The sequence below is a fragment of the Odontomachus brunneus genome, unplaced genomic scaffold (assembly GCF_010583005.1).
Source record: "Odontomachus brunneus isolate Ranch 3 - 2012 unplaced genomic scaffold, Obru_v1 Obru_scaffold_032, whole genome shotgun sequence".
In the NCBI taxonomy this organism is placed as follows: Eukaryota; Metazoa; Arthropoda; class Insecta; order Hymenoptera; family Formicidae; genus Odontomachus; species Odontomachus brunneus.
In genome coordinates, this window is record NW_022639482.1 from 1,296,774 (window position 1) to 1,322,880 (window position 26,107).

Consider the following 26,107-nt stretch of genomic DNA (forward strand, 5'->3'; position numbering starts at 1 on the left):
TATATATATATATATATATATATATATATATATATATATATATATATAACCAAATATATGAGTTTCCCTAATCCTAAATGTGTTTAACTCCTAAACCCTTAGACCGATCTAGGCCAAATTTTGCATAGTTACTCTCTACAATCCTGCCAGGAAAATATAATCCACCATGAAATCCTACCCCTTCCCTCTGATTTTATCCCCTTGACACTTTGTGATAATCCGCACGACGTCGGGCAACTTAAGCTATTGTATAAATAATACATGGTCGAGATGTTGTATTTATGTCCAATGTGGGATAGAATTTAGTTCTGATATATCGAATGCGAAATTTAAGGAAAGTTACAATTAGTTTGCATTAGTCCATGCCATTAATTTCCCTAATTTCACAGTTCGTGTTACACCGAACTCAAGGGATGAATTGACAAATAATCGCTTGTATAATTGTTTATTTAGGAAGTTACAATACAGTCTAATAAAAAATGCAACGTGAGCAAGAGACGGGCCTTTAATAAAAGCCTTCAATGAAAGCGACGGGACTGCGTGTTATTCACGTTGAATGGGTCGTCAGACGCCATGAATGGCGGCGGACTATCACGCATATTAATTTGAAATGTTTCCCTAGTCCACGTACGATTCTATCACAGCCTGCTACCCGGATTGCTATTAGCTTCTCACACAGTAGCCAACAATGCTGACGCTATTCAGCCAAGAGACAAAATGATCAGGCAGCGATGGCTCGCCAATAAATTAACAAACAATGCGGCTTTCGGGTTAATAAACTCCACAGAGCGAATTCAAAACGATATGTGTAGGTTGCATGTAGGATGCATGTGTAAACGAAGGATTCTTGTAATTAGAATCATTAATTCCGCATCTCCTCTGTATCAGTTGTCTCTCAGATGTACAGGTTTTCAAATCTCTCGTTGGTCAAGCGCACACGGTATGCTTGAATAAATCCTTTACATGCTGCTCTCTCTCTCTCTCTCTCTCTCTCTCTCTCTGTATCTCTCTTCTCCTACTAAACGAGAAAATGGACGGTGACGATCGCGGTTGTTCGCGAAAGTATGGAATTCTATCTAAATGTAAATGCGTCGTCGCGAAATATATTCGCGAAATATCCGTGCGAAGAGCTTTGCATAAAGGGAGGCTCTCCCCTTGCCGAATCCGAGTCGGGCCGAAAGTTCCCACCGCCGAAGTTCGTCAGCAGTTGCAGTTGTCGTCGGAATACGCGCTGCAACAAGGAACGTGGAACGCGAGATGCGAGGGAAAACATTCTTTTTATTCCGGTATTGACGAACGTGTGTGCGTGGGCGTGGTTGCGGTTACTTGTCGAGAATACGACAGACAAAGCTGCATAGGGATGACATGTGGTTTGCGCGACACGCGACATCTCGGATTTGCGAAGTCGAGGATCCCAAGTTCGGCGCGCAGACGAGAGAATTCAGCATCCACCGACAAAGAGACAGCTCAGCGTAGGTAAATATTGAACGAAAATATATGCGGGAAATAATTTAACGGAGTGTATCATAAATCGTACGTCTAATTTCGGCTAGGAATTCTTCATAGAACTTGGAAGCAACTTCCAGCGTGAGAACTTTCAGCGCTTCAATTTTTAACGCTTCAGACTATCTCGGTAAATTTCAATCGAGTAACGTCCTATTGTTCCGAATAGCTCATTTGATAACCAAGATGGATAGTTTTATTTTCTTCATATTTTTTAAATATGGACTAACTTTTCGAGACATTTTAAGTTTTCATGAGAAAAAAGAAATACGTTATCGAGATGTCACGAGTAGCTGTTTCTCTTTAAATTGGCTACTGGCTTTGATTCAAAAGTAACTTTTGAACCAGACTGTGTGGTAGCGGCAGGTCGATGATGAGCCGTGAACTCTGTATGGACGCGGCTTGTGCGGACGTTTTTCCAGAGTCAATTCGACGGACCTCCTATCGACTTCTATTGATCACGAAGTTCTTTCTCGCGCTCCGACGCATCCCTTCATATTTTACTTTCGATTTGTATTTTTATTCTTGGAGATATATAGAGCAACCAAAGTATCCTTATGTTGTTTGCGTGTTCGAAACCAACATTTCCCATCTCGATAAAGCCGGCAATTTTAGAAACGCAGTGCATCGCAGCGTATCGCTACGATATTACCGATGGTCGTCGCAATTTCCTCGCGTATCCTCGAATTTCGAAGATACTATCAAACCTCGTGTCACGATTTGTCGCGACAATAGCAATTTCAGTCGCAAGGAGATCTCGGGCTCCAACACGGAGGCGAGATTCTCACGGTTGTTTCTTTGGTTTTACTCCAGCGGACGTTATTAAGACACTGGTGAAACTGGGAATTGCAATAGCGGGGGAGACTAAGAGGATCGGCCTTAAACTCGGTATATATGAAGAGGAAAGATTGGCGTGACAGAGATTGATTTGGACTTCGCGCGAGCAAGAGAGAATAACACGGAATCGTGTTTAACGACGGATTCCGATTTTCTCTCGCGTTTAGAACAATTTATAGCACTTATTTAAATACGAAAGCCGCGAAGTTCAACTTTACGTCCGTACTAACTAACAAGGGGAACCCGGCAGTCTCTGATCACCGATTTGAATAAAATTTTATGGGTGTGTAGTATGCACTCCTACATTTACTCCTGTAAAGCCGTAGGACCCACTATTGAGGCATTCTCGAGAAATATTTTTTTAAATATTTCGAGAAAAATTTTTGTCCCTATAGTACCGTTACGGAAAAGCAATTTTTGAACCAGCAGCGTAGTAGCGTCTAAGACATAGACTACTACGCTTCTAGGTTGCATGTTCGATTCCCTGAATGATTTTTTTTTTTAAATCTTATATATTTTTAAATTTGTATATAACACAATTTTAAACCGTTTTTAATTATTTTATATCAAATTTTTTAATATTTCCATATTGCAAGTAAAAGAGCACGAATATCTTCTGCAAACTATAAGGAGCACGTCTAACTCGAAGAACGACTGTATTGCTACTACTGGTTTATCCGTTAGACGAGCGGTTTCGTATACCTGCTAAGGTTCCGAACAAAAGACCAAAATCGTTACACTCGGGGACCGAGTGGTGGGTATAACGATTTATGAAAACTTTAATTTTGACGTTCTTAAAACAGTCATTGTAAATTCTTATTGGAAATATATTTTTTGTGTGCATGAGAAATTTTAATTTAATTAATAATAAATAAGCATTTTTAAATTTCTTGATTAAAAAAAATATTTATTTAACATACAAATTACTTATTAAAAAATTTGATATAAAATAATTAAAAACGGTCGAAAATTGTGTTATATACAAATTTAAAAATATATAAGATTTAAATAAAAAAAAAAAAAAATCATTCAGGGAATCGAATCTGCAATCTAGAAGCGTAATAGTCTACGTCTTACCGTAGATGCTACTACGCTGCTAGTTGAAAGATTGCTTTTCCGTAACGGTACTATAGAGACAAAAATTTTTTTCGAAATATTTAAAAAAATATTTCTCGAGAATGTCTCAATAGTGGGTCCTACGGCTTTACAGAAGTAAATGTATGAGTACATACTACACACCCATAAAATTTTATTCAAATCGGTGATCAGAGATTGCCGGGTTCCCTTGTAAGGTACGACGCTTCGTGCGACATATGCAACATCAGGCAATGGCAATGACGAACGGGACAATGGCGTCTGTTTAACGAAGGAAAAAGAGTGGTAGTGTGGAGGAAAGAGCAGCACAATCCGAACGACGAAATTATGCAAACCTTTCGACCACTCCTCTTTTCCAGATTCATATTTCTCTTTTGAGTAATTCGAGTGGCCGTACATCACTGGCTGACATTTGACGACTAGGTGATTCCCTTCCGTCCCCAGGGCAATTCTATTCTCGTCACGTGACGAGAGTACGACCGAGGAAAAGGACTCGTCAAAGCCGCTGGTGAAACCTCAAAAGAGATGGCATTAATTGTCCAAGAACAGAAACGCGTGCGCGATAGTTGTGACAGAACTTTAATCGTTCGTGCAGCCTTATTGTGACATGACGATCAACGCTATAAGAAATGGATATTGCTGGGCTTCGCGTCGAACCTGTTCGACGTGTAACAGTGTAATTAATAATTTGATAAAAAAATATTTTTGATAACAAGACTTAAACGCTCATTGTGTAACTTTGGGAAGAGTAGAAATTTTGTAAAATTAAAATGTCTTGTGAAGTGAATTAATATACTTTGTAAGAAAATTTTGAATAACTTATGTGACACGTAAAAAGAATTACATCTCGATTGCCAAAATAAATGCTCGAATGTCAATTGCACTGAGAGACTTTATCCGATAAAAAAATTAATAAACAAATATTTCCGATAAAAATACGATGAATTTTTATATCTGATCAGAATATCTGATTAAATTTAATCGAATACTTATAACCATAATGACATTTTATCGGATAAATTGATAAAAAAATTATGAATTAATATTTTTTATTAAATGTTTCTTGATCGGATACAAAAATTCATCGGCATTTTGATTGGAAATATCTATTTGTTAATTTTTTATCGAATAATTTCTCTCAGTGTAATAGATTTCGCATACGATATTATGGAGACAATCATTAATAACTTAACAGATATTATCAGTATAGCAATCACTTAAGATTAATAGATATCTGTCGAGCGTTGAATTAATAACTTCATGGCGGTTGTATGTCGTCTTCACTTAATGAGTCAATTTCGCAGAGATAAACGATAAGAACTTTAATTCAGCCAGCGACTAAGATGAACACTTCAATTATCGGCAAAAGTTTGGGCGTATCATGATGAAAAAAGCAATCTGAAAAAATTTCTTTTCCACTTTTAACTTATGTGTAATTTTAGTAATTTTTCAACCCGCTGATTTATTTTCATGCCATTAAGGAGATGCTGAACATAAAAACTTTACTGATACAACATTGACTTTTTTCTACAAAGTTTACGTCTTGTTGCTTGCACAGAAATACAAATGCTTTTACATAACAAAAGTACATGCAAAAATAAATTGAGGCATTGTTCAATATATGGCGAAAACAAAAAAATCCTTTTAAAGTTAAATTTTCGAGTTTTCAGTTAGTACAATATTTAATACAAAAATTCCGTAGGTTGTACATACTCAAAACTGTAGATGCTCCAATCAGGAAAAATTCAACGATCATTCTATCACTATACTTTCAGAATTGAGTTTAGTTGCTAAAAAAAAATACGAAAAATTTGTAGAAAAATTTATGACTACGTGCGATTAGGTTTTCCGACAACTTTGATAAAGTAGAGTAGAATTTAGTTCATGGATATTTTTCCAATGGGCGCTATATTTTTTTTTCGTACACTTCACAATATCAGAATATTCAGCGTATATATATATATTTTTTTTTGTTTTGTTTCGTCGCAATTGTTTGTCGCGATGTCGCGGTACTATACAGGGTGTCTCAGACTTCCATGATGACCTTTTGTGAGAACGTAGAACGGATTGAGGTCAGCAAGGAAGTCCTGTGCCGTTTTGCGATATTCGCAATAATGGTCGAGATATTAATTTAAAAAATTGGTGAATGATCACGCGCGATATGGTAAATGAGCTGCAGTGGCGCCGTTTGACGTTGTATACTTATATATTAAGTCAAACTGAACAAAAACGTCCTCTATTATTTTGCAAATGACCATATAGATTTTAAATATTAAAGAACATTGTTACATATATGATTGTATATCATAATGCATAAATTTTCTTTAATTAATATCTAAAAATCTATGTGGTCATTTACAAAATGGTAAAGGACTTTTTTGTTCAGTTTGATTTAATGTATAAGTATACAACGGCAGACGGTGCCACTGCAGCTCATCTACCATGTTGCGCGTGATCATTCATCAATCTTTTTTAATTAATATCTCGACTATTATTGCGAATATCGCAAAACGGCACAGAACTTTTTTGCTCACCTCAATCCATTCTACGTTTCCACAAAAAGTCATCATAGAGGTCTGAAACATCTTGTGTGTGTGTGTGTGTATATATATATACAGGGTGTCTCACACTCTCCTCCGGGCATTTTGTGGGGACGTAGAATGAGTTGATGTGAATATAAAAGTCCTATACCGTTTTGCGATATTTGCAATAATTATCGAGATATTAATTGTAGAAAATTTGTGAATGATCATGCAGGATATGGTAAATGAATTATAATAGCGACGACTGCCATCGTGTACTTATACTTTAGCTCAAATTGACAAAAAAGTCCTCTACCAATTTGCAAATAATCATATAGATTTTTAATTATTCATTAAAGAAGATGAGTGCATTATCACGCAAAATCGTGCAATAATCTTCTTTAATTAATAATTAAAAATCTATGTGATTATTTGGAAAATGGTAGAAGACTTTTTTATTCAATTTGACCTAAAATACACAACGGCAGTCATCGCTATTATAACTCATTTACCATATTATAATCATTTACAAATTTTCTACAATTAATATCTCGATAATTATTGCGAATATCGCAAAACGGTATAGGACTTTTATGTTAACATCAACCCATTCTACGTTCCCACAAAATGCCCAGAGAAGAGTGTGAGACATCCTGTATATACAGGGTGACCCACATAAAGTGTTACAAGCTAATAATTCTACACATATATGTCCTATCAAAAAGTTGTTCATGAGAAAGTTTCATATTCGAGGAGCCTTTCTACGTAAAAATCCACTTCCGTTCCCCCTTGAAGAGAGGCGGGGGGAACTTCAAAGTTTCAAATGGGACCCCCTATACAATGTTACATATTTGGATTCTACAGGAAAAAACAAGTAAACTTTGTTTGAAACATTTCTTTGGAAAATGCTCCTATCAAAAGTTATAAATATTTAAACTTTTAGCAATTTCATTTATGATTTTTTTATATAGTACTTTGGATTATTTTTTATGAGGGTGTATCAAAGAGAAAGTCACATCTCAACCTACGATGAAAGAATACTTAAAACGAAGAATACGTATAGCTTGCACTAAAGTGACACCAGAAATGTTGTTTAGAGTTAGGCAAAGTTTTGTAAAAAGAATTAATAAGTATTTAGATGTTAATGGTCAACAGTTGGAACATTTAATAAAATAAAACAAAACAGAAAAACTATGAATCTTATTTAATTTATCATTAATTTCAATGTACTCTACATTAGAGTTTAAATGTTTATAACTTTTGATAGGAGCATTTTCCAAAGAAATGTTTCAGACAAAGTTTACTTGTCTTTTGCCGTAGAATCCAAATATTTGAATCCATTTGAAACTTTGAAGTTACCTCCCGCTCCTTTTCAAGAGGGGACGGAAGTGGATATTTTATTTACGTAGTTAGAAAGGCCCTTCAAATATATGAAACTTTCTCAGGAACAACTTTTTGATAGGACAAATATGTTTATTAACTTGTAACATTTTACGTGGACCACTCTGTATATATATATATATATATATATATATATATATATATATATATATATATATATACGTATAAGAAAAATTCCAGGCAAAATCATATTTCTGTAAAGATTACATCATATTGATTGCACTGAATTAAAAACTATTTGACATAGTCGAAAGATGTGTGAAAATGAAGTGGAGCATTTTTCAATATAAGGCGAAAACGAAGGAACAGCCGCTATCATGACACCGAATTTTTCTAGATTATGTCTTTCTACCTGCGCCAAACTCTTTTGCATGGTAAAAGTATGTGTGAAATTGAAACGGAGCATTCTTCAAAATGAATGTTTAGAACACATTTTGGCAACACGTTTCTCTGCTTCCCCGACAATTTTTTACAATTTTTTAAAGTAATTTTCGTATTTTCAAAGATGTTTTTTCGACAATGACGTCAAGTATGTGTATGGCGCTCAGCACCGTCTCCTGATCACAATTTGAGTTAATGCGACTCTGCTTCCTCAATAACATGTTCGGAATCTTCAAAATAATTTGCCAATATTCTAAAGTCGTGTTATATCCCCGATTACACATATTAGAGCGCGCGAGCCATGAAAACGGAGTATATACTTTAAAATGTCATTAGTGATATGGGAATCGGATTATGCGTCGCATATGTTAGGCAGTTCAGAGAGTCACTAGTAACTATTATATGATTTCTATCTCGTTATCGACAGGGGTGCAAACGCGATATTTTAGATTTTATCGCAATAAGCTAATTCACTCTCTCTCTCTCTTTCTCTCTCTCTCTCTCTCTCTCTGCAATTTATGCATCTATATATTATATACATTAGATTTCGTGATTAGAGAGCCGTAGCGCACCGCCGGATCGTATTACCAACATATTGGACACTGAAGCCAACTTGGGTCAAATTATAGGGGGGTGGAATTGAGTCGCCAAATTTAGTTCCGGTGTGTTCTTCGATAAACTTGTCGAAAATCGGTTTCAGATAAAAGTAATTGCCCAGACAAGTACCTGATCCTGGACATTTTCATCTTTATAAATACGAGGTGTGGTTATTAAATAACGAGACTGACGCTACTACAGAAGAAGTGCGCATGCGCCAAACGCCAGCAAGCCACAGCTGTTATCGTGAAGCCTTCTCTTTCGAATGCAGTGCCTCTCGCCTCTGTAAATAAATCAGTATAGCCGTAGCCTTCATTCGCATTAGAGTTGTTTTTTTGTTTCACCGGAAAAATGTTAAGTGTAACAGTAGAGCAACGAATTGTTGTGAAATTTCACATGAAACTTGGAAAAACTGCTACTGAAACATATAATTTATTGAAAGAAGTGTATGGCAATGAATGTTTATCGCGCGCACGTGTTTTTGAGTGGTTTAAGCGTTTTCAAGATGGCCGAGAAGACGTTCAAGATGATTTACGCCCGGGTCGCCCTTCCACGTCAAAAACGGATGACAATATCGAAAAAATCGGTAATCTGATTCGATCTGACCGTCGGTTAAGTATTCGTGCGATTGCTGAAACTGTACGAATTGTGGAAACGATCCGAATTGTGGAAGGACAAGTCATGGGTTCTCCACCAAGACAATGCGCCGGCTCATTCCGCATTGTCTGTCAAGAGGTTTCTAGCCAAGTTCAGCATCCCAGTGTTAGACCATCCGCCTTATTCGCCAGATCTTGCGCCGTGCGACTTCTATCTGTTTCCTAAGATGAAATCTGCCTTAAAAGGAACAAGATTTGAGTCCGTTGAAGCTGTGAAAGAGAAAGCGGCACGCGTCCTGAAGGAGCTGACAGAAGAAGACTTCCAGCACTGCTTCGAACAATGGAAGATTCGCATGGAGCGTTGTAGAGATAGAGGAGGGGTGTATATTGAAGGTGATAATAAGTAAAAATGTATGAAATCAAAATAAAATGTTTTACAGCATCAGTCTCGTTATTTAATAGCCACACTTTGTATGTATATTTAAAAAATAAACTATATACATATGTATAAGAGGTAAAATAGTATTCAATCATATTAAGAGAGAACAATGAGTCACATAGAAACTCCGCATGCGTTGAATGTTAGTGTGAATAATTATTAGAATAGGAAGATAATGATATATTGGCAATGTCAGACATACGCGCCGAAATGTTTTTTAACGAATATGATGAATATACCTTTTATATCAAACCGACCTTGAATCCCGATTATTATTTTTTAATTATCTCCATTTTCTTCTAATTTAATTGTGCATTTGTTTGATTCATTTTTAAAATTGCAAAAAATATTGCATCAGCCGGAAATCGATTTAGAATCTAACGATGCGGAACTCTGTATTAATATAGAATATGTGTATATATTAATATATATTTAATATACACATATTCTATATTAATATATATTTAATATATGTATAAAAAGGACTGGGGCTATTTGACTATCAGAGTAAATTGGCAAAACCGATTATTTCTGCTGTTTTCTAATAAGTTATAGAATCAGGCGAGTAAGATTTTTAAATATCAAAGATGACTTTGAAGTCTTTGCTTATTTGATTTTAAAATCTGTTAAAAAAAACAGTAAAAATAATTGATTTTGCCAACTTACCCCTGTTAACCAACTAGTCCCGGTCTCCCCCATATCTCTTTATATTTTAAAGAAAGTTTAAGAGTTCATATTTAAACAATGAAAATATTCAAGATTAAATACACTAAAAAAAAGTTCATGATCCGATAAAAAATTAATAAATGCATATCAACTTGATCGAAAACTTAATCGGATGGCTTCAAAAACGATCGGATGCTTGAACGGGATATCTGTTAGTTAATTTTCGACTGGCTTGTGGATTTTTCTTTCTCATAGTGTACGTGTCTGGGAATTGGTACTTTTGCCTTTCGCGCATACATTTTGCCACGTCTTATCAGTCCGTATAATTGTTAAAATCTCAATTTTTTTATCTTATTTTTTTACGGCTGAACACCGTCAAATGATACATTCATATTCATACGTCTCTGCGAGTACGACAGGGCCAGTTACATTGGGAGGAAGTTATCGCGAGATCTAACATCTGCTCCAAGTGCACAGCGTTCTAATTCAGCTACTAAATAACAAAGAGCGATAGAGAGAAAGAACCGTTTGTCGTACGATAAAGAAGGGTGGAGGGATAGGGAGAAGGGCGCGGATCGGGAAGGTTAAACTGCGACGTCAAAACGAATTAAGTCATCGGCAGAAGAGATTCATCCCTCACGTCGACCGACACTTCCATTTGGAGGTTCGGGCCCGCGAAGATCGCACAGATGGACCCCTCGCGAGCTCCCGCTCGTGAATATACTGTCGAAGGATCCGATCGATCGGCCATGAAAGGATACACTATGGCTGATGGGTAAACCTTGAAGCGCCGACAATACCGTCGATTCTCGATACCGATTGTGCCGTGAGGAACACGATGCCGCGTATTGTTCGCGGTTGCCAGAGGACGCGACAGCGTTACCTCCTTTCTTAGGTAACTCTTGCCTTTTGAAGGAAAGGAAACGAGAGGGAGCCGGATAAAGAGAGGAAGAGGCACTTGGAGCTGAATTAAATGTGAGACGATTGGGGCAGATTAAGAGCAAGCTGGGTAGAGATAAGACGTCTGTCGATTCGATACCACGGAGGATCTCCTTGCCGCAGGAGAAGGTAACGCGGAAGCACAAGTGAAAAAGATGGCCAATCAGAGCCAGTCGTAGTTGTTCGTGCGAATAAAAATTTAATTTGTAAAAGAATAATATAATGTCGTCCCTAACACACTAAGAGAAATTATTCCATAAAAAATTAACAAATGAATATTTTCGATCAAGATTTCCGATTTTTATATCCAGTCAGGATATCCGATTAAATTGAATCGCATACTTTTGATCATAGTGATATTTTATCAGATAAACCAAAAATTATGAATTGGTATTTCTTATCGGATATTTTCTGATTAAATACAAAAATTCATCGGCATTTTGATCGGAAATATTCGTTTGTTAATTTTTTATTGAATAATTTCTCTCAGTATAATATCAATGTACAAATGTTTTTCCCCGACCGTAAAATTTACACGGTGAATCGACCTTCTACGTCAGAGATCGACCCTTAACTTATTAATTTACTTATTCATTAATTATTTATTTACTTATTTTTATTATTTATTTATTATTAATTATTTATTTACTTAAAATGAGTAAAATTAATTACTTATTAATTAATTTTAAAGTTTTGCTTCATTAAAATATTATTACGCCGTACCAATTTGGCTACCGAAGCTTTGACACTTTTCATAACATTTAAAGTTAATAACATCATAGAGAAAATCACAAATAAAGTGTGTAATTGAATATTTTGGGAATGGAATAAAGCGGGTATTAATTAATCCTTTACACTCGATAATTTTTTTGCTATAGGGAACTAACAATTCGAAGCTGTTCTGATAAAAAGTTGATGAAAATTTTTACAGCTAATATAAAAATAAATCATACATCATAAATAAATATTAAATTATTATCTTCTCATAGATTAAATATTCGCATCAACAGCTGCGACTTGCTTTCATTGGATATCTTTCTCAATTATGTTGTATTCTAAAATTCGTGTTAATATAGCTCGTTGTAACGCGTAAATGTTCACTTGATAAGAGATGACGTTTTAAACATTATTAAGATCACTTGGTGTGAACCCGTGTGAGCTGCGTCTTGAGTTGTATGCGACTTCAAATTCGGTGCGTGAAATTAAATCCGCGAAGACACGGCACGGCTTGTCTCCACTCGTTTATTTGCCTGTGTATAGAGATTCGCGCGATTAAAGACCGTGCGACGACGGAGGAGTTTCCGCTTGAAGATGTGAAAGCAGCATCTGCATTAATTATATCATTTCAAACAGGTGTCGCTTGGGATGACTCCGGGCAAACAAACTGAGTTAAAACGAGAAAAGAGCAGAAAGAAAACAGAGAGAGAGAGAGAGAGAGAGAGAGAGAGAGAGAGAAACAGAGTGCACTCAATTATTTGTATTTGTGTATACGTGCATCTGGACGTTGCAGAGAACTTTTCGGACTAATGGAAAATTGAGTTTCTGCTCTTTTGGAGATTTGTGTTGTTTACTGTGGGATACGAACATCCGGTGCTGTTAATTCACATACAGAGAGATGTTTCCAGCACATGGGTGAAAGAAGTGAGACAATTACGAAGCGTCGCGACGTTTCACCAACCCTCCCGCCAGGATTATTTGAACGAATTTCCACAAAATACGCGAATATAATTAATTGCGCGCGCGACAAAATAATTTATATATTAATATATGTTTATCAATTAATCAATAAACGGCTAATTGGACACATTTTATTCATTCATGGTTGAAATATATAATGCGTTCGAATTTGCACTTTTTGATTCCGATTACTTTTGACAGATCATAAATTAGCGAGGTGCATTGAAAGCGGAATGAGTATCTCGCGGCCGGGGATCATAACTCGGGCGCTTTTTATATACCACGAACCCTTGTTTTCATGGCGAGTCTCTCTTTCGTCTGGTTTCTCCCATTCGAAATCATTCAGGCATACATCGAAAGACGATTTGCGCACAGCACCACGCCTACCGTCAAACATTCGCATATCCGGTAGCCGATACGACCCGCAGAACCGGATTCTGTGCCGGATGGAATCTTCACATGGGGTTTGGCTTAAGACCGCAACATTTCCCCTCTATTGTCGCGTTTTAAGCGTGACGGAATTGTAATGTCGGTCGCCATCGCACTGCCATGACGGCACAGTGGCCAACTTTCCGTTGAATCGCATTAGTGTATTAAAGCGGCCATGTTGGCTGCTCTGTGAGCTCATATACCGAAAACGCGAGTCCAGACAGATAGAAGTGAAGAGGAGAGAACATTTTCGCTTGGCCGCGAAGGGATAACAATAGGATTGTTGCAATTGTATTATTTTTTGCGAGCGCGTTCTATTTTCGTGACGGTGTATCAAGCAGTCCTTTATGGCTGAATCGCGTGAGGAAAGATGTTCAAAATAAGTCAATCAAGAGACAAAGTGATTGAGAAGAATCCGTGCTTGAGGTGATTATTGCTGAGAAGATAAAACCGACCGGCACTAATTGATTAAAAGTCTGCAAAATATAAACAAACGGCGAAACGGGCAGATCGGCGGGTTCTACACGGATTTACACGAACCAGACGGGAGCATTGATCCGCGGTGCGATGCCGTTTTTAGTTTCCGGTCATCAGCCCGCAGCATCCCGTTTGCGGTGACGACGACCCAGACTGTCTCTCTATCTTCGTATCCTATTTGTTTCCAAACACGGCTCGGGTTCCAGGTTACGGCTTTAAATGCGATGAATCCTAATTGACCATTTTAGCGATAAAGATTCACGAATGATTCTTTAAGCTATCACATATATATATGCGACAATTTGTCGAACAATTGAGAAAACAATCTCAACGCATTGTTAACCGATTGCGAGAAAACCTGTATTTCGTTAGCCGGATGTTCTTAGCAGTACATCACATTTCAAACAAATATTTCAGAGCAATTTGTTCACAAAATTCTCGATGTTAGTAAATAAAATATACATAAAATCATTTATTTTTGTTTAATTGTCTGCATTTTAGAAAAAAATAGTATTAGGGTAGGTTTAAACAACCCTGAAAACGCGAATAATGTTAAAAAAATTATTTTTTTTACTTATTTATTTCTTTAAAATTCGTTTGTATTGCAGAAAGATTTGACTGAGAGAAATTTTATACCAAAGTGAAATATTTTCCCAGAAAAAAATAATAAATAGTAAATTTATTTGGAGTGATTCAGTTACGCAAATTATAAGTAATTGTACATTCATGACTCGATAAATATTGTATGGAGAATTGAATTGTTGCATGTACGAAAATCTATTAAAATAGGTTCAAGTTCATTTTTTCTCATAAAAATTATTATTTAAAAATCGTCATTATTTTTTCTCATAAAAATCGTCATTATTTAAACGAGGGAAAGGTGAAAGCGAGGGTGAGCATGAAGGAGAAGCAGCCGCTGCGAAACTTGCCGTGGCTTTATTGATTCCGCTTTCTCCCTCTTTCTCCCTCTTCCCCTTTCTCTTTCTCTCTCCTTCTCACAGTTGAGGATAGCTATCATCGAATATTAGGTTCTCTTTCTTAGGTCAGAGAGAAGGAGGAAAAAAGGAAAGCAGGAAAATACTAGGAGAATATGTACAGCAGAGGTGATTGCCAGGCTGAAAAGATTTCTGATATCTCGTCTCGATAGGAATAAATCGTAATTTTTCACACGTGGAAGCACGAGTTTCTTAAAGCTAAAATCCTCGTGGAGGATTTGGCATGCTCACAGATAGCAATGCGCGCGTATTCCTACGTGTTTCTGTGTCACGAGACAATTCAACCGACAATTTTCGTGATTATGGTCGAAGATATCGGTTTGTAAAGTTTCTTTTATGACCGTGTCTTTCTAGAACGTAAGTATGAGTTTACGAGGGATCTGTTCAATTCTGCATATAAGGTTTAAAATTATAGTAGAAGTTCGTTGAATCATCACTGGTCTAAGAGTTGAGTTATTTTACAGATCTAAAATGATTAGACAATTAATTAAAAGGCACTAGAAATTAGTGAACAACAATAACATGTATACTTTGATTGAATATGTTGTCTTGTTACTAATAAAAGATATGTGGCTACAAGTTTGACGAACTTTTGCAAGCCTTTAGTCGCGTCTGAGATGAAGTTGAGTTTGAATCAATCTTTCTTTGTAACAATGTTATTAGCAAATTGTTTAATATTGATATTCAAGATATTTTAGCGAAATAAATTTAGGAGAATAATATCTAATTTTAACAAGATTTTGCGTAAGTTTAATAAAATTGAATATATGAGTAAAATATCAAAGTAATATCCTTTTTTTCGGTTGATGTCATAAAAAAGATATATTGCATGTTTTATCCTTTATTGAAATTATAAGGATATAGCAGGTGCATTATATCTTGAGATTAATCTAGGAAAAAAACTATGTTATGATCTAATCTCATTTGAATTATTAACAAATATTTTTTTTCTATTTGAACGATGCAAAATCTGTGACTGTCCGCAGGATAAAAGATTTCTGAATAGCGCAGAGTGAAACTTTGTTGTTTCAGTTTTACTATTAAAAATGCTCGCGGCTCATCTCCAAGTGAAAGCAGTTTCTTAGTTACGCGGCACTTTATTCCAGTTTTACATGAACGGGCACGGATTGCGGAATGTAATACACGCGCGATCGTCTTTTTTTACGGCAGTTTTCCATTTTGACGCAGGATATTCATGGTTTTTTGTTGTGGCCGGAAGCATTCGTGAGAAAAATGATGGCTACGGATAGAGATAAAGGGATAGAAAAAGAGAAAGAAAGTAGAGAGAGAGAGAGAGAGGGGGGATGGGAGGGAGGGAGCGAAGGAAGGAGGGAAATGGAAAGAAAACAATGTACAGACGTTTTGGCACGTATTGAGAAAAAGTTCATTTTTTCGCGATTCATGCGCAACGACAATTTGTCACGACGGAGTGAAACTTTCGCGGCGATTCTCGAGATTACAGTCACGCGAATTTGATACTCGGCAACAGCGGGTTTTAACTTTGCATAAACTTTGACAACGCAAAGCTAAAATTTAGATCGACTGCTAGAATAAATAACTTTTGGAACAAAAGATCGATGAAGCTGAAGTTTTCAGTCGGACTGACAGAAGCATAATGCGAAACGGATTAAAATCCTATCTCATAGCAACAGTATTTTTCTGCCGTTATAACTAGCTAAGACGGTAAATACAGATTGCTCCGTATTTTGAATGATTAAACTGTACCGAGTGTGTAGCGAATGGGAATGAAGAAAAAATATCGTGCCAACGTAGATCGTAAAAGCTATGTTTTTAGAAAGTTTTATGTAAAAAATTTTTTTAAATCATTTTTTTCAATCTGCCATTTTCAAATATTGTTCACTTTTATCATAATGTAAAACTGATTTTGTAGAAAAATTAAAACAAGCGCTTTTGATCCAAAAAAGTTAAATTATGGAAAATATGTGTATATAAACATTTATATATATATATATATATATTTATTCATTTATATATTTTTAAACAAATACAACAATTTCAACAATTTCGACAATTCAGCAAGAGAGCAGCCTGAAATTTCGAAGAAAAATGCATCTCTGCTTATACGATTTTAAACAAAAATAACAAAGCAATATTGTATAATTCCGAGTTTGATTCATTAGGAAGAATCTCGATTTTTCTCGAACTACCTAATGAAAAAACTATGGTGTTGTTTAAGAACACGTGCTTATGATCATACACGTTGTCTCCCAATAGAACTCACGATTGTACATATGTTGGCGAAGGAATTGATCGTGTGCCTTTCAACTGAATTATTTACGTATTTATCAGACCGCAATTACAGACAATTACCGAGTAGTTGACAGAGCATTTTCAAATCGCTCGCACGATTATTATTAGTTCGCCCGAAATAATCAATACGTCACGTTACGTTATTTTGTTTGTTAGAATTATCCGTTGGCTCTCGCTTGTTTATAAAGGAGACAAAAGAACCAGCGCCTGTCACTCAAACGAACATATAAACACACGCTGTAATATTACTACGTATCCTTCGCAAACAGCTCCGCTTTAATGACATCAATCAACGATTATTTTGCGGTGTCGCGGGGCGCGCATTGTCGCACAAATAACGTGGCGAATTCATACGTTTACACGTGCCAACAATTATATCACGCGGTAAACGATACCGTAGTACCTGTCACGGTTGATTCCCGGTTGATTTTTTCTCGAGACCGTCGCACCGTCGTCATGACCGGGCACACGTGCGCCCGAGCGCATGTAAATGTCCGCTGCAGTTTAACCTAATTACAAGCGCGCGATAGAGCGACACATCCTCCACTTTTCTACATCGAATATCCGTCTGTCACGGGGAAAACAGTTTCCGAGCCGCGTCGCCAGTGACGCGGATTGCTCGCGGCCGAATCAAACGGCATGTGATCTAATAACGCGATTAGTGAGAAATTCAATGCTCGTTCGCGCCCATAAATATCGCTTTATATCGCCCGACGAGGAGCAGAATCGGCCCACGCGTTCAACATCTGCGTGGGTGCGCGAAATGAAAGCTCCACTGCGGATTTGCCGCGTGGCAAGATCCAGAGAATCCGAAATAAGCGACGTTAATAGTCTTAACGTGGATCGCGGCGGGAAGCACGCGCTGTCATTTGCGGCTCAGCGTACGAGTCGCGAGTTGCATGCGCGTTAATGCTGATGGATGATTTTAAAGGGGAAAGGTTGAGAAAAATGACGATCACCCTCGACGTGAAATCGCTGTGGAATAATTAGTTCTCTCCGCTTCCCAGTTTCGCTTTGTGCGGCACAATCGTGTCTCCCGCACTCCGTCGATTCTGGAGCAATCTGCTTCTCGAAAATATTCCGAACATATTCTCGTGAAAAGTAGAACTTTTTTCCGTCATGCTCTCGGAAAAGTCACCGAAACCGACGAGATTATTTGTTTAATTAACCCCATTTCTGGTGGAAGCCATGTGACACGTAGTGTCGAAATTTGGCGGTACGGGACTACTACAATTGGCGGGGAAATCGCCGCGGAAACCATACTCGTTTGGCTCGCTTGCAAATTGTGCTACGTAACGGTACACGTAGAGGATCTCGTTTATATTGGAAACTGTAAAAAAGATTTTGCAATGTTATTTCTCTCGTTGTTCCTTTCACGACGCAAGGTGCTGTTTTAATAGAAGGACGGTCGCGGAAAAATCGTATAAATAAAATACGGTCGTGTCGAGTGGTGGAACATTTCTTGAGCAAAGCAAACTTCTTAACGACATATATTTCTTTTTCCTTTATTTCAGTCTCGTTGACTTGTATACTAATTACAACTCTTGCAGTTTTGTACAGCCTGGTAAAAATTCCTTCAGAGAATATTTGTTAGGATATTTGAACGAATGAATGGAAGAGCCATCAGAGAGTGAATCTAGATTTGCTTGAGACGAATTTCGAGATTATTTTCATGCGAATTATTATTTCACGCTAAACTCGGGACGCTCGCATGCCCTCAAAGTTCGAACAATTGTTCGGTGGTAATCTTGACCTACATATCGAACGTAAAGTGGCCAGATCAATATATGTGAAGACACGATTGGGCTGACAGAGAGAGTGTCAGCTGTCCCTTCGACCACTTCCTTATCAAGATCCCTTGTAGAGGTGTGGTAAAGCAAACTGGTCAATTATCTCCTATCTGTGCCGTTACTAATAGCACAGCTTGTGAATAGCTTTAGCTGTTTCGAAAACATGCTTTTGAAACAGCCTAGATTTACAAATTTTAAGTATTTGCGTTGGAGAGGTAAAAAAACCTAGGTGATAATTAACCCTTTCGTTATCAACGGGACATATATGGCCCAGGTTATACATTTTCCCCGCCATTGATAATAACTTGAATCAATATCAATTAAATAAACAGTTTTTTGGTGTCCAGAACTATCACTACTTATTACCGTTGGGACAAATATGCTTTCCCAAAAACTCTAGTGAGACATCAGTATCCCGACTCTTTGCCAAACATAAACTTTTCTTTATAATAATTTCTTTTGCTAAAACTACATTACATTAATAGATTTAATGAAGTAAAAGGAAAAAAAAAGTACTTTTGAATAACAAAATTGGTGTCGAAAGAGCTAAAACAAAAGAATGTACACTCTTCTTTTTCGGGAAAAGATTGTTCTCTGTAGCACAATCTAACTAAATAAATAAACGCAGAACTATCAACAATGCTTTGTACAACGGAAATTATTATTTTTGTATCGACGATACTATTCGTTTCATCGACATTGTATCGAAGACACAACTAGTTGACGAGTAATAACTACAAAGTAAAATGAACGCGAGAAAAAAAAAGCACGCGTTAGAATCGCGTTCACAAGAGGTCATGCGATTCGGATATCCTCGGGGCGAAAAGTGAAGCGCCGGCCGCGCTTGCATTCCTGCCACTGATTTGCAAGAGCGCATGCATATGCATACACAGCCAATCGTGCACCTGCGTGTCAACGTGTGCACGTGTTGATGGAAAACGCGCGCAATAAATTTTTGCTTACTTTTACGGATTGTCGAGACAGGAAATTCTGAACGACGACGGTCGATTTGAGGAAAAACGCGAGAAAAAGAAAAGAGAAGCCATGTCAGATAGAAAACGGAAATCGGCCAAGCGGGAATAAAGCAGCGAATTCTTTTAGCTGAATCAGTTTCTCTCTTTTTTTCCTTTCTCTCTTTTCCTCTCTCCTCTTCATTTTTCGCCCTCTCTCTCCCTCAACCGTTTTTCTCGTTTCCGCAGAGACGAAATCAATTAGACCGCTTGTCGCGCTGCATATTGCGAATCTAATTAACGAACCCTTTTTCCTGAGCACATGGTCGGATTAAACGCGGGTTATCGGCGAACTTATCAACTATGTGGATTTGTATGTTGTTGCGCCGTTGCATTTTCCATCGGATTCGCCGTGCTACATCGGATTGCGCATTGCTGAATGGAAAGGACTGCTCGGGAATTACTGCAAATACCATTGTCGGCTATAGCCATTAATGTTTCCGCACGTGTTATTTAAAAATACAAACAATTCGTCGTATTTTTCAGTCTTGTCATTCCATTGTTTTGCGAAATTGTTATTTATCTTAACGTGTGCACACTTCCCACTATTTGCTTTCCGCATTTATTTTGTTTTTCCCTCAGGAAATGCAACAGTCGCGTCTCTTTTGAGTTTATGCCATGCGCAATTTTATCAATAGACGCACACGTTTCGCGGATTCAAGTGATATTTGTAATAAAAAAAGTCTAATATTTTACTATTAATCACCAATCTATATAGTTAACAATATAACAATATAGCATGATAACAATCTTTAAATTGATTCAAATAAAGAAGAAGGCTCCAGTGTGACAAATCTAAGGCATTATTTCTACTACTAAAAATTTATTTTATGGACCTGCTCAGGTTGATTTCAATCAGTTATTTGATTAGTACAAAATAATGTTATCGGATCGTAATTGTTAATAAAATACTAGTTATTGATAATTCTTATTGTTAAGGCTCTTGGCTCCTCGACACGGCCATTTTGATTGATGCGAAGCGAGAAAATGCATGTCAAAAATTCCCGCAACATACGTCGATATTAAAAAGAAAATATATCCAAAAAATGATATTTGAAATTGATTTTTTTATCTGGCGTGACAAGATAATAAGAAAATGAGTAGATTAAAAATGAAAGTTGCATATTACGTTAATTTAACAGTTATTTCTTGATCGTTAAAGCGAAAGGAAAATGATGGGAGTATTTTAAAAATGCGCTTAATTGATTTCAAATTTTATTTTTGATACATTTTTTTATTTTGATATATTTTGCAGGAATTTGAAGAATGCATTTCTTCGCTTCTAATCAATTAAGAGTTCCTCGGCGAGAGAGACCTTAATAAGGTCCTTATTGTACGTTGTGTTGCATGACTTATCGGGGTACGATAACATCATTTTATGTAAACCAGGTAACTAATTGGGATTAACCTGTTCAGGACCGTCGGGCAAATTCCTGGTAACTGTTATCTGTTCGTTCGTAGCGCAATTATTGCCATACCTAATAGCAATTGCAGCTCAGACTCTCATTAGTCGTCGTTCCCGTTATCTTGCTTGGCTACACACATCCGAGAGCTTTAAATTTGTATTATTTAAAGAACGTTAAGTTACCCTCGTATCCTACTAAACGCTTAGGTATCCGCTTAGGTATCTAATCGCTATGTCACGTCCATCTTGTTTCTTTATTCGGCGCGATGGAGGTACGTGTACGAGTAATCCTCCGAATTGAAGTCCACTGTGACACGGGTGTGGGCCATTAATAAAATTGACCACGCGCCAGTAGTCCCCTTTGCGCAGGGCGCCGGTAGCGTCCAAGCGAGAGATAAAGAGCCGGCTCAAAGAATGGACGGAAAAAAAGCGTCGGAGGGGTCGCGCGGAGGACGAGAGGAGAAACTTGCGAGGGCGAGCGCGCAACAAAAGGACGACATATGTCTTCGAAGCGTGCTACATCGGAAAAGACCCCCGAGAAGAGAGAGGGAGAGAGAGAGAGAGGGAGAGAGCGAGAGAGGACGGTGCGAAAATATATCCCCGGGTGTCTGAACGCGAAGGCGTTCCAGACCGCCTTGTCGAGGTGGTACAGGCGTTAAACTGACCCGACTTCCTGCGACTTTTTCGGTGCGGGGGTCGTAGACGCGAGTCAACGTCCTGGAAAATTGCCGGGTTAGCCGTATTACTGGAAACTCATCCAGATGTACACGCGCCGACACGACGCGTTTGTGATGTTCACTTTGTAACCGCCGGCGAATACTATTTCCCTCTACATCTCTTCGCGCCTTTTCTTCGGCACTCCGTGAAACCAGCCTTTACGACGGCCTATTAAGTTTCCAGACACGCGATCGTGGTTTTTTACAGCGCGCGACCCTTCGTCGGGATTGGTTCACGAGTTTCGAGTTTGTAGCAGACGATAATACGGCAGGATCGCGCAGAGTAAGGGCCGTGGCACACAGAAAAACTTAAGCAATAAGACGTAAGTAGTAAGCAAATTGACCAACCACAGTCATTGATTCTTGAACCGTAAGAAAAATCAGCGACTGTGATTGGTCAATTTGCTTACTGTATACGTTTTACTGCTTAAGTTTTTCTGTGTACCATAGCCCTAAGATCGGAACGTTATGATGCCTTGATGTTAAGTTGAGAATCGGTGTTAGGGTTGTTAGCCCTGCGTGAAGCTCTTTCTCTATGCAAGACTAATGAGATGCAAAGGTTCGTCGAGAGTCGAATGTACGAAACGCGGATTGGCGACGAGAACTGGCTAGCAAAACAGCCGACCTTACGTAGAAGTCGTCGTTCAAGAAAAGGAAACGCTTAAACGAGATCCCGAAGAGAGGCAGAGAAAAGTGTCGAGCCGATTAATGGAATACTTAATGATCGGCCACCGAAGATACTGTTTCGACGAGTTCGATAGCTCGTCTGAGTCTCATTCGCGTTCTCCTACCATGAGTTTGATAGACTTTGCTAGAGTTACGGCCGAGTAATTTATCGACATCGTGGAGTTTCAAGTTTGAGGCGTTCTCGACGGATCACTCTTTTTGCAATATAACTTTGGACGTACGTAAAGGAGCTACGAGGCAGGGCTGCGTCGAGTCACGAAAGCGCAGGGGGAATTTATGAAAACACGGTAGTTTAATCTAATTTAATTAAACGAGGACAATGTGCTGCTATGAGCCGCAAGATAATCGTTGGCAGATCGTAAGTGTACATTTAATTAAAGTCGCGCGATGAGAGCAAGTAATGATCGAGTGGCTTAATTAAAGAATATTCCGTTTGATCGTCATCAGTCATAACTTTTTTTGCTTTTGCGAAGCGTCCTTTGCGGCGAGGAAAATTTATTTCACTTCTTGTACGCTCCAATTCACGCTCGTAACTTTTTCCCGAGTAATTTTGTCCAAGCGAGAAATACATTTCTCTTTAATTAGAGATTGCATGTTTCATAGTTAGAAACTACGTCTCGCATAATCAAAACAATCTCAATGTACTACGACAACTTTGATCAAGACGCATTTATGCAGTAATCTCATATTGTGATAATTTCGCAATTTTTTACCGTCATTATATGTCCCTCACTCGAGGATAATTTCGCCTGCTTTATGTGTTAATTCTGTCGCGGCTTTCCCACCTCCCCAACGAACACGGCACGACCCAAATTAGTCGATTAGCGAGTCGCAGCTCGAGGTACGTGCATGACATTTAACGAGGCATCGCCCGCATCTCGCCCGCGACGGACTCTTAAATCGAAGAGCTCGCTGTCGGCAAGCCGGCTTTCCCACCGGCGAAAGGGGAGAGATCCCCGGGTCGGGCGAAGATCGATTCCCCGAGAGCTGCCCGGCTATCGTGCGCGCGTATTCCACAAAACATTAAATCATATGGCTGAGCGGGCTGCCATCGGCAATATGCTACTTGTTTACTAAATCACTTCTCATTGACTACTTCGCCGGGCAAATAACCGCCGACAATAATGAGGGACACTTGATTGTGCATCAAAGCCGAAGACGCGTGCACCGTGGGCCGCGCGGCCATCGAGTGCGGCTGATCACGCACAATGCTACGCGTGCATGTGCTTGTACCTCGTAGAGATGCGCCTCTACGTGACTGCATCGCTTGTAATGCCGCGTACGGCCTACGTGTGTGTGTGTGTGTTCCCGTTTGGTGGACGTACACATGCATGTATGTGTGATACGCGCGCGCGCGCGCGTACGGGGGTGGTTATTAGCTGGAGTAGCGTCCCACGGGGAATAATGGTCGAATATTCAAGGATGGCTGTTTTTATCACGCGCCGTTAACCCCGATATCCCGCGGTACCATCGCGGAATTTTGTTTTAGTAGATTTTACGGCGTGTCGTTGTGTTTCTCGTTACGCGACAGCGCGTAAAACAAAATCGCATTGCTGTGGATCCTCACCGGAGCTGCTGGCATGTCGCAAAAGTTTCGCGAGCTATATATATCAATTGCAGGACAATTGTTACGCTCTTGTTTGTTTCCTCCCGCGGCCAGCTTGTTTGTTTGCTCCAGCGGCCACAATTCGCGTTGGGTAACGTTTTCCGACGGTAATATAATGCTACTAAGAAGCAATGTTGATTACTTGAAGGAATTAAAACCCTGAATACCTCATTGTTCTATTGTTGTATTATGACGTTATTAAGCTGAGGGCGCGACTGAAAGTCCAATTTAAACGTTAATGAGAAGCCTAAACGTTAATGAGGAGAGCTAACTTGCCTCGCCTTCACAGTGCGGTACGTTTTCCAACAATAAAGAAACAGAATAATACGCGCGTTTACGCGACAGAGTCGCCTGAAAAGCCTCGCGATTAATATTCCACCCCCGTGTCCTGATATTTCTCTAAAAGATTTTCCATCTGGTGTGTGACATTTTTTACGATTTGATTATAGATAGACGAATGGCGCTATATGATCGGACGTGTCGTATCGGATCGTGTCCGTATGCCATCGATTGTCAGCGGATCTGCATGACAGAGGTCCAAATGTCGCCCGGGCGGCGACATATGATGTCCGACCAATTTGAAGCCGACAATAAGAGAAACTCTCTGGATCCGCGGGAGCTGTCTGGGACCGATCGCAACTGTTACGTCAGCATTGTGCCCGAGGATGAGTATGCGGGAAAGTAGAAACGAAACATGCCTGGTCATTAATACAAATTTGTCGTACGGCCAATTCGAGAATGAACTCGATGACGATTTCATTTCCGTCCGGGCATCGCCTTCTCGCATTCATCGAGATGTCTGACAGCAGTAGCAACAACAGCAGTTCGATCGAACCGAGAATAACGACGCGTTGAATCATTAACCTTTTTTTTTCTTCTTTCAACGCGTATAGCCACGTTTCTCGCGTGAATATTCTTCTTTTGTGCTCACAGTTTGGATAGTCGTTGTAGATACAACAGTGTTATGAGGATTTACTGGACCGTAATTCTCGTACGATATTGATACGGTCTACTGGGTCGAGTTTTCCATCTTGTTTTCATTTTTCCATAAAAGAGCTGTTTCTATTTCCAACATAAATTTTGTTCTCGCTACTGGCTTTAATTTATTTCTTGGGGACCAAGGAGCATCGTCGGAACTTCTGCTCATTCTAACATCATTTACCCGCGTGTTTAAACATTCGACAGACAGTGCATTGCGACTGGTACATTGGAAATAATTAAAGCAAACACGACACACAGTTGTCTCCTAGTGCTGGAAATAGTTTCAGAACGAAGAGGTGGATGATGACTGTTGCATCGTATGCGATGTATTATCTGTAAATATATGTGTATCTCGTGATATAAACAGATACGTATATGCACATAGAAGAATGCATACTGCCTTTAAATAAATATTATGTATTTTATACGTTTACCTATCTGCAAATCTATCATAAATTTATCACAAGCCTATTAAGTTTACTCAAAATACACTTTAAATCCTAGGAAGTTTAGCATTTCAACCAAGAATGTTAAATAAAAACAAAAATTTAGGTTTGTTCACTGTATAAAAGTCAAAGCACAATTTTTCTTGAATAAAATATGAACTTTTCTTATAATACTCTTGTAAAGAAAAAAAATTTTTCTTTTAATAGTAATAATAAATACGTAATAATGAGTTTTTGTAAAATGTCTGATGAATAAATATTAAAACTATTGAAAATATTCTTTGAAAGTAGCCGTTATTTAAAAGAAGGAATATAATCTGAATAATCGCTTTTTTGGGCAATGACATTTTTCTGTGTGTGGCGTGTCGTACGCGCTAATGTTAACTGTGCAAAATGAGAATTGACTTCCGGACTGGTGCTTATTACGCGGGTGTCTAGTTTCAATGTATCAATATATGAGTGCGTATTAACACGCACCGTTGCCTCCAAGACCACATCGCGATCGAGACCATGACGGGCGTACACGTGCACGTCGAATAAAGGGTGAGCCGGCGAGAGCGGGAGAGAGAGAGATAAAGGGACAGAGAGAGAGAGAGAGAGAGAGAGAGAGAGAGAGAGAGAGAGAGAGAGAGAGAGAGAGA

General features: G+C 38.4%; 1 protein-coding gene across 2 annotated transcripts in view; it reads left to right on the top strand.

The window, feature by feature from the left end:
• The window catches only part of LOC116843372, an 86,983-nt gene extending 61,330 nt beyond the window's left edge, over nucleotides 1–25,653 (top strand). For both annotated transcript variants that reach the window (XR_004377875.1, XM_032813754.1), the window contains one exon: nucleotides 24,489–25,653. Coding sequence is in view for 1 of the 2 variants with exons in the window: in XM_032813754.1 (XP_032669645.1) it covers nucleotides 24,489–24,492 (4 nt within the window). In the remaining variant the exon portion in view is untranslated. The remainder of the gene's footprint in view (nucleotides 1–24,488) is intronic.
• The last annotated feature ends 454 nt before the right edge of the window (nucleotides 25,654–26,107 follow it).